Here is a 13,005-nt window from a genome sequence, read left to right as displayed (position 1 = left end):
CCCCACATCCACCTAAAACTAATGGCGAGATTCTCGGGTGCCACAGTATTTTTGTGCCAAATTTGATTAAAATCGGTTTAGCGGTTTTTGAGTTATCATGTTACAGACGGACAGACAGACACCATGAAAATAGGTCATTTATGACCCAAATAACTCATTTTGAGTGAAATTAAAAAAACTTTTTTTTGCCGATCTTAATAGCCTACCATACCTGTTGGTATGGTCGGCTAAAAATAAATCTTCTTTGACATCAAGTAAATCAAAAGCTACTATCTCTGTCGCTCTTATAAACTTAAGGTATACACATAAAAAAATCCCTATTTGAAATACTCTTCCAGCATCTGTTGGGACGTCGCGTCGCTTTATTCAATCACACACTACACGCTTTAACGAACAATTGTTTCGTTGTTTCAGACGGGTTACATAAGGTCTTCCGATGCCAATTACTACATCGAGCCTGCCGAAAATTTTACCACCGGTTCTTTGGGAACCATCCTGCATCGCATCAAGAAACTGACACATGCCGCCGATGAAAGCAATGACATTCCCATTTTGGAGCCGTCGTTTGATGTCGTCTTCAAAAACGATAACGGTGAGTAAATGCCTTTGTTAAGAATTACAAATTAAGTAGAATTTTTACATGTTTTTATTCAAATATTAAGCAGATATTATCAAAAGCATCTATTGACAGGATGATTTTGATGATTTTTTGAGCAATTTGTAGCTAAATTATTTGACTTTTTAGTATCTCTTTCTAAATTAAAAATGAAAGTAGCCGTCTCAATTATGTCAATTATGCGAGAAAAACAAAATGTTGATATTTTGGTTAATGTTGGAAACACCCTGTGGAGTACGTTAACAAAGCAAGGAATTTAAAAATCACTTTATCATCTAAGTAATATATCTTTCCTCGATAGTTTGTTTTTTGATTCATCTAAATAGCTTTATTTTTTAGAGATATTCGTCTTTGAAGGAGACACTACATTTTTTCGAATTTTTTACTTTAAAGCCACGACTTTGCTTGTGGTCTTAAATTAACTATTGTACTTTAAATGAAATTAAAACTTGATACAAAAAGTTATACAGGACGCATGGTTACATTTATACGTACATTTACATGATTTGATCTGACTAATTCTTTATTATTTGATAAAATCTAGGTGGCTGGTTATATGTCTGACATTACTTCAACATAGCTGTCAAATTAGTCCAACTTTAACAACTAGTTATCATTTGGTGTCAGTTAAAACAAAAAAAAATTGAGTAAACCAAACCAAACCAAACTTATCCTACATCAGTGAGAATTGATATGATTTTTTGATATTATTATTATTTTTGATATTATTATTGATATGATTTTGAGTAAACCAAACCAAACCAAACTTATCCTACATCAGAGAGAATTGATATGATTCTATCCGTTGGTGGAATGCAGTGTGCATATACTCGTACCAATTAATAGAATATGTTTTTTTTATGGGGATGGTTTTTATTGGAATATGGTTTGTTTATGGGGATATGTTAAAGACAGTGTTTACAAAACTCGATCAACAATATTGTCGACAACATGAGAGAAATTATTGTAGCTGCTTTTCGAGGTAGAACTCCACATATGTCTTTTAAAATGAAAAGATCCTTTTGAAAAGACAATCATTTTATGCAGTTAATAGGAAAGGAAGAATTTGAAGCATTTGATTTCATCTAGCTAATTTTTGTCACATAATTATAGCTTTATATCTAGTTTTAATTCTATAATAATTAAAATATATTTGAAATGTGAATCTTTTTATTACCGTTAGTATTTTACTCTATAATCTTTAATTTTTGTTAAATTAACAAAAGGTATATCACACAGCCACTGTAGATTTTTTCAAATAATAAAAATCTACTGAGGCAAAATCATAAAAATGAAAATATCTAGAAAAATCTTTGTCTGAAGAGTAGGCAACCTTATTAATATTTTGAAGATATATAGATTTCCCATTGAATACCGGAAAAATATACTGAGTGTTCCATTTAAAATAAAGGAGTAACTGCTTTTAAAAGTGACTAATGTTCCATATTAATTTTGACTCACCCTGTATAACTTTTCGGGTCAAATTTCAATTTGGTTTAACATAGAATGGTTACTGTAATTAAATATCAGGCTATACAAGGTCAACTAAAATTTAGGTAGCTGTTATCGAAATTTAAAATTTACTCTTCATTTTCACAAAATGTGAAATATGTCAAAATCCTTATACGCTTCTTTAATAAAACTCACCTTTGATGAAACACACTTTGAAAAACACAACTTTGATGTGTAACTTTTTTTGGGGACACCCTATATAATTCTATAGTTTTTTATAAAATGCTTTCAGTTAACCTACATAGGCTACCAAAATTTCATTTCGATATAAACTACCGTTCTCCTTAGAACTTCCGCGGCGTATGAGAGGCGCCACCCTGTATAACAATATATGCGTTAATATTTTGAAAAGTAATTTAAAAAAATTTAGTTTAGGTATCACGAGGGGTGTCTCACTGTTGGAATTACATGTACATTTTATTGACAGTCACTGGCAGTCATTAGCATCAGTCGACTATAATAAAATTATAAGACAGACACTTTGCCACTAAGGCTAATCTAGACGGGGCATCTAATAGACGAGGAATCTAATATAGACGGGGCATACTTTGTTTACTCGGAATCCGAACTGCGGTCCTCGGCCATATCATTGTCAATGGCTTATCGACTTGGCGAGTGTTTAAATCGATTCTTACTCACCAGATATCCAATCTCGTGAATGAGTAGTGTGTGTCAGTAGATTTTACACTCTTGCCATGGAACAAGAGCACGACAGAGTTTCCAGACGGTCACCCGTCCATCTACTCTCATTGCCTAACGTCTCTTAACTTCGGTGATCTATCAGGAATCAGGAACTGGTGTTCCAACGTAACTGGGCTGTTGCCTCTCTTTTTAACAATTTTATTAACAATTATTTACAATCAGTCGTTTTTTATTTTCTTTATAAAGAATCATTACTTTCAATGATGATTACTAGAATAAATAGAAAACCAAATAGTAAAAAAACAAATAGTACAACTGATGAAACTACAGACTATATTTGTAAACGAACGGTTGCGGTAGTCATTGTTCACAAAGTAATCTAAGTACTCAAACATAGAAAATAATGTAATATTTACCTGTCATTATTTAAATACATGTGTCTATTTAATTTAGTCAAATAAACCAAGCAAGATATTATATGAATGGAAAGGAAGTCATTAGTAGACGTGTTTTATGTATTTAGAAATCTAAGTAGGAAAATGAGTTTACGTAAGTAGTTAAAGAAGAGGTGTTTACTTTTTACAATATTAAACAATGACCAACTTCAAGCTTTGAAAAAGAATGCGTGTATAAACAAGTATAAATATGCAGGTAAAGATAATTAAGTATTGCAATATAAAAGGGTGGTATAATTTTCACCGCGAGTATACTAAATGGTAATTTCTTTGTTCTACCAACGTTAATATATTTTTAGCACCGGTGTTTTAATAGTGTACTTCCTTCAGCCTTATCTTATTAACAAATAAAATACAATTTCAACAGTTATAATTTAAGAGTTATTTCTATGCGCATAATTTATTAGGCACAGTTATGTTAAAACACAGTATCCAATCTATGACACTGGCTTATTCAATTTTGCCACTATAGCTAACTCGAGCATTATCTGGTTGCTGACCGCAGTTTAGAATGCTCATAAACCAGGAGGTCCAGTCCGAATTAGATCTACCAGCAAACAGCAGACGTTTATTTAAATAAAACATTTATGTTATGTTTGTACTGCAAATTACTGCAAAAATTATGTCAAACCGCGTATAGAAAAAATCCTTCCGGAATCGCAAACGGGTTTTTGCATCAAAACCACGGCTTAGGGCAACGGCCCAGCTATATATACGTCGAAACACTGGTTCCCATTAGAACACCGAAGTTAAGCGACATAAGGCGATACTAGTGGATGAACGGGTGACCGGTTCGAAACTCTGTATCGTGCTGTTGTCCAATAAAGGCAAAAGTGAAAAATCTATTGACACACACTACTCATTCACGCCGGTTCGAGGGCGGATGAGATCGGATATCTCGTGAGTAAGAGTTGATTTAGACACTTGCCAAGTCGGTGGGCCATTGACCATGATATGGCCGAGGACCGCGGTTCCGATTCCGCGTAAACAAAGTAGGCCCCGTCCAGATTAGCTCTTATAAAAGGAGACGTTAACTGAAATCTTTACTTTACTTTAAAACCACGGCTCCATCGATTCCATATTTTTCGTCTACTAAGTACAGCGAAAAGTAAAAGAGCAGCAATGTAAACTTTATGTTACATTCATCGACCTAACAAAAGCCTTCGACTCTGTGAATAAAGATGCACTTTAGGCAATTATGAGTACCCAACAAATTTCTTACAGTATGTAAAAGCCTCCATAACTACAACAAGTGAATAAGAATGTCATAATATACTAATATCAATCATGGATTACTGAGCGATCCCTTCTTAACAAATACACGTGTTAGGCAGGTATGTGTTATACGCTCTCCATTATAGTGTACAGCAAACTTCAGGAAAGGGGAATGGGCATTAGATACAGACATGACTGCGGTCTGTTCAAAATAAAATTACTAAGGGCAAAAACACGTACAAAATTCATCACAAAACTTTATTACACTGATGACTACGCTCTAGTTGCAAAAACGTTACAGCATTTACAAGAAATGTTAAACATATATACCTGGGCATACGATGCTTTGAGCCTTAAGCTGAACATCGATAAAACTAAAGTCATGTGCACTCCCCCGGAATATCACAACAATGCTATAAAAATCGGAGAAGAACTATTGGAATATGTAGCGGAATTAATTTACCTCGGCGTCGACAGTTTGATTTCGGAAAAGGCAAATATCGACTCCGAAATTCAGCACCGCCTCAAGGGCATTCTGGAAATTAAAAGACAGGGTTTTCTACAATCATGACTTGAGCGCAAAAACGAAACTTCCAATGTACCGAGCAATAGTAATCTCCACCATGTTATATGGAAGCGAAACCCTGGGTGCCGTACCGCCAACACATGAACACATTAAACAAGTTGCAACAGAGACACCTTAGACAACTCTTAAGAATCAAATAGTTCCACCATGTCTCAAACTTATCGGTCCTTGTAAAAGCTAGCTGCGAGAGCGTTGAAGTCATGATTATGAAATCCCGGTTAAGATGGGCTAGTCACGTATGTAGAATGCAAGAAAACCGCCTATCAAAATCTTTTCTTTACGGTAAGCTTGTAGACGGTAAGAGGAAACCGGGTGGACAACTCAAAAGGTACAAGGATAGTTTCCACGAAAACTTAAAGGGGATAAGCATGCAGAATAAAACACAAAGGAGAAGAATTGTAAGCTCAGTTAACCCTGATAACCAAAAAGTAAGGAGGTTTTTGACGCAATGAGATTTTTGAATGTCCGGAGTGCGGAAGAGAGATAACATCACGTATCGGGGCTTTTCAATCACAGAAAAGCGGATGAAAGAAAACGCGTTGCGTAGTCATCTTCTGATGCGTGTCAAATACTCATCAGCGAGTAATGGCAGAAATAATAGTACTGCAAATTCGTGCAGGACCTACCAAATCTGTCCCCGCCGGCGCCGCCTCATCTGGACAAAGACGATACATGTTTTTAATTTCATTAAAATTTAAAGAGACCTAAACAAACAAAGCAAGTTTTGAAGTCGTTAAGTCATACGTATACTTGGGATCACTATTGACAAATACAGGCACATCGGAAGAAGAGGTGAAGCGTAGGTGCAACATAGCAAAGGTAGCTGTTGGGAGACTGACCAAGATCTGAAAAGACCGCCAGATTTCAAAAGCTATCAAAAACCGGCTAGTCAACTGTTTGGTCCTCCCAATATTGACGTATGGCTGCGAATCGTGGATTCTCAGGCAGGCGGAACGTAAGAAGATCGATGCTACCGAGATGTATTGTTCGTATGCTCCGTATCCCATGGACTGAATGCCGTACAAACGTTTCCGTTATGAATGAACTTAATATTACCAACTAAAATATATTACCGACTAAAACAATTACAATATTTTGGACATATAATGAGGAAAAGTCCGGACAATATGGAAAGACTCATAATTCAAGGCAAGGTGGAGGGACGTAGACCACGTGGCCGCTCTCCGACTCGATGGATAGACAAGATCACGACTAGCTGTAGCAAGCCAATGCACGATGTCATCGATATGACAAAAAACAGAGGCGCATGGAGAAAAATCATACATGATGTTGCGGCTGACCACTACACTCCCTAATGGGGGTCAGGACTGAAGATAGAGAAACAAACAAGGGACAATCGAATATTGTTCTTACTTAAATCAAGGAGAATCTTTGATATTTCTCGGGCGTAAGTTTTGAGAAGTTTCTCGAGTGTCTTAACTTGGAGTTTTCCAGATTCATGAGTTCCGCTTTATTACTCCCAATAAAACAATATACTATTGTTAAAATTCTTTTTCAACGTTGCTAGCTCTCGTATTATATTGAAATATACTAATCTTTAATACTTTAGAACGTTTTGCATGCAATATTTGTTAAACAACTAATTGTGTATTGTGTAAGTTTTTATTATTATTGCAATAATTAAAATCAAAAGGCATTTTAAAGCTACACGCAACACGCATTATACGATTATGATATCTTGAAAATGCGTTATTATGAAATTATTACAAAATGTCTTATTGAAGCAGGTACAATACGCATTTGTATGTATGAAATATGAAAAATGATAGGTTTTTAGGCGCGAACTTATACTACTATAAAAATAGACAGTCAACACATAATGAATTTATGACGTAATTTTACAACACACAACTATCGTGTAATGGCATTTTTCTCTCATATTTATAGGGCCATTACATTTCACTTTGTAATAGTGTAAGGCTTTGTTTTTCATTACACTTGTAATAATTTTAAATTAGTTGAAGTATTGTTTAAAAAAATACTAGTGCACGAAATGTATTATATTTTTTATTGTAATAGCTCAGTAAATCATAAAAAACACATATCCCATAGTCTAAGCAGCGAAAATTTAACTACTCTATATCTATGTATATTGTGTACATTTAGTTTGTTTTAAAATACACAACTTTTTTTCTTTTCATTAACCAAGTAATAAATTTAAACGAGTTTACATTTGATACTTACACTGACCAAAATATGCTTATAACAAATACAAGACATTGAAGCAAACAATGAAACTCCAAAATACAGTTTAAATTTAAGAAATTTAAATGTGACAAATTTAAACTGTGTTTTAATAAATATTATATTCATGTTTTTTTTAATTATTTTCTTTGACTTTTCGATATATATTTGTTATCTATTTTTTTCTTGGTTTTAGGTCAGGTAAAAAAAGAGAAAAATTTTTTTTACAAATTACATTGACGTTTCGACCTGGTAAGTTTTTTTTTATCAAAATGTACTACTTGAAAGTAAATTTCGGCGTATTGTTTCAATTTTGGCTTTATCTTTATTGTTTTCCTTTTATTTTTTTATTATTTTTTTTTATTTTTAGAATGAAAATTGATAATATTATAAAAGATACAAAAAACAATATAGATAAAGCCAAAAACTGAAACAATACGGCGAAATTTTTCAAGTAATAAATTTTGATAAAGACCTTACCAGGTCGAAACGTTAATGTAATTTGTAAAAAAAAGTTTCTCTTTTTTTCCTAACCTAAAACCAAGAAAAAAATAGATAAAAAATAAATATTATATAGTTATGTGAAATATACTTTTAAACTTTTAACAAGTAGGCATTCAAAAAATTAAAAATATATTAATAATATTGATGTGCTCAAAAAAGTTAGAGATCACTAACTGGACTTGATGCATTTTCTGTACCAAATTTCATAAAGGTATCTATGATTAAATTTTATCTTAAACAAGTGTGAAGTGTGAGTGTGTGTGTGTATTGTAACAAAATATGTCTTTGCAAGAAGATGCCACTTATTTTTCATTTTATATGCGTTTATTGCGTTTATGATCAACGAACGGTACAAATATGTTGCGTTTTTTTTGTTACCTGTCTGAGAATATATCGCTGCTGATGTTACCTGATTTGGTATAGCTACGAAAACAATGTAAACAATAATATGTTGCCTCCTCTTCGTGATATAGTGTGGGCGGAACATTGTTCGCTACGAATCCTTCTATTCTACAGGATGTTAAAACTGAAAATACAAAATATGTCTATATGTAAAGCATCTTAAAAACCCAAGAAAAAGTTTTTTAAATCTGGGAATATACGTCGATTCAAAACTTACTTTCAATTCACATATTAAAAATAAACTTACTAATGCATATTGTCGCTTAAAAAAACTAAATATTTATAAAAAAGATTTACCACCTTCTGTTAAATATTACTTATGCAATACACTTATTTTATCATTGTCCGATTATGGAGATATAGTTTATGATGCCCCATTATCTGGGCAGGGCTAGTGAAATCTATACAAAAAATGCAAAATTCATGTATGCGATTATCGTTAAATATACCCTATAGACATCATATATTACACCATACCTAAATAGTAATTCTATATTATCAATGTGCAATCGACGCAAATGTCATATGTTATCATTTATTTACAAAGTTTTAAAAACCGAAAAACCATCCTATTTAAATTCACTTTTCAATTCTCATGAACATTCTTATTTTACCAGAAATGTAAACAATTTCAAAGTCCCCCAGAACAGAACTGCGGCATTACAGAGATCCTTCAGCTTTGTAGCGATTCAATTGTGGCGGCTTCCTAAATACGTTCGGGAGCTTTCGTATGAGAAATTTGGAAATAGTGTCAAGTCTATTTAGAAAAACAAAAAAAAACCTAGTAAACCTTGAAATTTAACGAGTGACTAACCTGCCTGCCTGATTTCGTCGCCTCTTAATTTGGATTTTATACCAGTACCTAATAACCTGTTTTTAATTTAATTTAACTTTTCCCTGGTGCCCTAGCCTTCCCCCAGGTCATACCCGTTGATTGCATCCCCTTTCTTCTTCTTTTTCCTTATATTTGATTACATTTTTTGTATTTTATTTTATCTTTTTTCCATCAATCTTTATATAATAATTTATGTATTTATATATTTTTGAATATCTAGGAGGCTGTGCGACACAAAAACATTTGATGTTTTTCTGTATCGGTTTTTCTATAATCGCGACACAGTACCTTTTACCTGATTGTTTGCTTTGTTTAATTTGTATATTAATATTTAAAAAAAAAAGGTAAATAAACTATTTGAAATTGAAATTTGAAACTGGCTGATTTTCATTTTACAGTTTATGTTATCATTTGTTTAATTGATTTTGGCAACTAGATTTACATTTGAATATGTACTAATAGTGAGTTCCTAGATGAGGACAACTGCGGTCACAAGGATGATCTGCACAATACATCGTAGCTTTATGTCAATTTTTGGTAAAGGATGTCTAGAGATTGACCTCGACAAAATTATTATCGATTGTCCCTAACCCAGCTGTTTTTCACCCCAATTTGTTTTCGATCATACGTTATAAGACATTAACATTCACTAGTTGTAAAATACAAAGTTTTATTTTATCTTGTTAAAACGTGATTTAAAAAAGTTAGTTTAAAGTTTGTGCAACGATAAGAAAATATGATTTCACAAGAAAACATTGAAAAATTGACACAACAATAATTGACTGGTTCTTATCTAGCTTAACCGATCGCTATATCTTTGTCGACACGGTTGGAATCTGTAGTCAGGGGAATCCAGAAAGAGGCCTTTCTCAGTCTGGTCCATTGATCTGCGTTGATTTTATCTTATTCTGCGTTTTCAAAAATCATTAATATAAAATATTAATCAATAATAATAATAATTTTCCATTTTGATATTGATATTATTTGATATCATTCTGCCCTTAGACTTTTTTTGTATTAGGGCAACGGCCGGGGCCCAGCTACGTCGAAACACCGGTTCCCATTAGAACACCGAAGTTAAGCGACGTAAGACGATACTAGTGGATGGACGGGTGACCGGTTCGAAACTCTGTATCGTGCTGTTGTCCAATAAAGGCAAAAGTGTAAAATCTATTGACACACACTGCTCATTCACGCCGTTTCGAGGCCTGACGAGATCGGATATCTCGTGAGTAAGAGTCGATTTAGACACTTGCCAAGTCGGTAGGCCATTGGCCATGGTATGGCCGACGACCGCGGTTCGGATTCCGCGTAAACAAAGTAGGCCCCGTCCAGATTAGCCCCGGCAGCAAAAAGGAGACGTTAACTGAAATCTTTACTTTTACTTTTTTTGTATTAAGCCTCATTAGGTTCAAGAAATGGAACAACAATTTCTTTTCAAATTTACCCTTAGAGTACGCGCATCTAGTGTTAGATAGATCTAAATAACAGAGATGTTTAACTCACCAAAATAATTTACAAATTATTTCGGTGTATTGTTGGTTCCAACGAAGCAAAGGTACTACCTACTATAATACCAACATTACAAATAATTTTTAAAACGTAAACGTACTTAACCGTACTTACTTCGTATTATTATTCGTTTCCTTTATATTAGTATTCTTTTGAACTTGCATAATACTGATGATGTAGCACCCTATATACAGAACAATAGTATACATACATTGAGACAACCAGGTACATAGATAAATAGCTAATAATAACTAAGCTGTAAACATCTTTATTATATCTCTTGGTAATAGATAGAGAATGGAAACTGTTGATAATAATAGGAATATCGAAACAACATTTGCATGTAGAAGTAAAATACATGCCAGTATAATGATGTATGTCACCTTAAGCCAGTTGTTTGTGATAGGAATAATCTAAGGAGGATCTTCATAACATATAAAAAATATTTGTGATTTAATACTAAGCACTTCTGCTCCGTTAATGGATTCATATATAGATAATTTTTGTTAACTAATATTTTTATAACTACTATTTATACTAGCAGATATGATATGTTGAACATGTACTTATTTACTACAAAGTATCTTTGCCAATTTAGTCATCTAGAACTAATTTTCATAACATACAATTTTCTTACATAGCTTAGCCAAAAATAACTGCAAATTGCCTCATGTAGATTATAGACTATTTGCCAGCCTTAAGGATCTATGAATCTTCAAGGATTGCAATACCTGTAATCAAAGTAATTTATGATAAAGTAAGCGCGAACGCAAGCAATAAGGTCAGAGTTTCTAGAAACGAAAGTGTTCTGGGGGGAGGGGGGATATTATTCCTGTGAAAAGTTTTAGAAATATTCTTGTAAGGTTTTTTTTAAGTAACTTTGAACAAGTAAAATAGTTTCAAAATTTGGTTTAATTGTTTTAAAAGAAAAATCTTCTCCGATTTTCTTAATTTGGATGATACACAGAGTGTCTTAAATTCGACTATGCTCTTTATGATTTCGTGAAATAGAGCTGAAAATTTAAAAAATAAATATAAAAATAAGTTTATATCAAAATAAAATACTAAATCACCACAATACACCAAAACACTTTTACTTTTACACTGGACGCGCGTTTCGCTAACAATGTTAGCATCATCAGCAGATGATTAAACTCGACTACAATCTACAATTTGAGCGTTTATATACATTGGCGTAACTACAGGGGTGCCCGGAGGTGCGCCCCCCCCCCCACCATGTACCGCTGGGCACCTCCAGAGAAATTCTGAATTATAATTCTTGGCAACGTATTAATTTTTATTTGCTTGTGATGTAGTGAAAATGACGTTTTCTAGTTTTGTTTAGTTAATATTATTTTGTTGTGTGCAAAAAATGTGTTAATTTTTATTTTTTTTAGAAAAATTGTAGATATTTAAGTAATCTACGGCAACACGGTTTGATAACCAAGTCTATGAAATTCATGTAAACGTTTTATTAAAAAAATGTGTTTTTTTAAATTGACTTGGATTTCCCTATATTTATTGTCTAGTCCACACTGATTGTCTGTATTTTGTCTATAGTTTAGAAATAAGGGGAATATTAAAATGGGAGATTTTTTAGACTTTTTTTCTAGATCCTTTGTCAACAGACAACTTCCAGCCTAATAACCTGATTAATTCATCTGTCCAGAAATGTTTAAAAAATAACAGCTTGAAATTGCTACTTCTCTATTATTTATAATACATATATCTCAGTCATATATGTTTAGTTACAATATTGTAGGTCATTTAATCTTTCTATAGATTTTAAAACATTTATAACTGACCTGTTTGGAAAAAACCAATAACTATTTAGTAAATGGATTTTTTGGACTGTTATATTGTGAAAACACTATTTTTCACATTGTGAGGGGAAAAGCTTTCAGTACAAAAATGAGTACGAAAAAAGTCATAGATCGCGCATGCTTGTAGAAAAAGATAATAGCACAGATTAGGTAGGTATAAGTATACAGATAAAAATCTTGTCCCTAATTCGTGGTACGAAAATTATTTTTTATGACGATGTGCAAACGAGTCAAATTTCCTGTGCGCAAAAATAAACTCGCGTAAAATAACAATAAACAGCGTAATAGAGAGATATCGCTAAACCGAATAGCGTGCATGGACGTTAATATTTAGCCAGGTGTTATTTCCTTTACGTGAGGTGGTATTAACTCTCTTCATTTATAGTTATTGGATCGGAAAGAATTCTGATCGCGTCGCGTCCGCTATTTAAACTTAACCTAACTTTGAATTTAAAACTTTGAAAATGTTTTGTTTACTAGGTATTTTAAAACTAAAGGGCTAAAGTGCTTATTTCCAGTGCTTTATTGTTCAAGTCTGCCAATGGGTTTAGGGCAACAAGCAACAAATTCTCTTAGAAGGGCTAAGTCGTCATCTGCTGTAAACCTAAGACTCTTTATAGGTTCTTTAGTATTGGAAGAGGTGGAATCCATATTTTGGGCCATATTTATTTAATTAAAACTAATCCCAGCTACTTAAA

The 13,005-nt window shown here is 33.0% G+C and overlaps 1 protein-coding gene across 5 annotated transcripts in view; it reads left to right on the top strand.

The window, feature by feature from the left end:
- The window catches only part of LOC115876003 (A disintegrin and metalloproteinase with thrombospondin motifs 9), a 324,094-nt gene that overhangs the window by 242,130 nt on the left and 68,959 nt on the right, over positions 1 to 13,005 (top strand). For all 5 annotated transcript variants that reach the window (XM_030891658.1, XM_030891657.1, XM_030891659.1 and 2 more), the window contains one exon: positions 415 to 592. In XM_030891658.1, coding sequence (XP_030747518.1) covers positions 415 to 592 — 178 coding nt within the window. The remainder of the gene's footprint in view (positions 1 to 414; positions 593 to 13,005) is intronic.

Source organism: Sitophilus oryzae, unplaced genomic scaffold, assembly GCF_002938485.1.
Source record: "Sitophilus oryzae breed Bouriz unplaced genomic scaffold, Soryzae_2.0 scaffold_1396_pilon_pilon, whole genome shotgun sequence".
NCBI classification, from domain to species: domain Eukaryota; kingdom Metazoa; phylum Arthropoda; class Insecta; order Coleoptera; family Curculionidae; genus Sitophilus; species Sitophilus oryzae.
The sequence above is the reverse complement of the archived record's forward strand: the minus strand, read 5'-3'. Positions and strand labels throughout refer to the sequence as shown.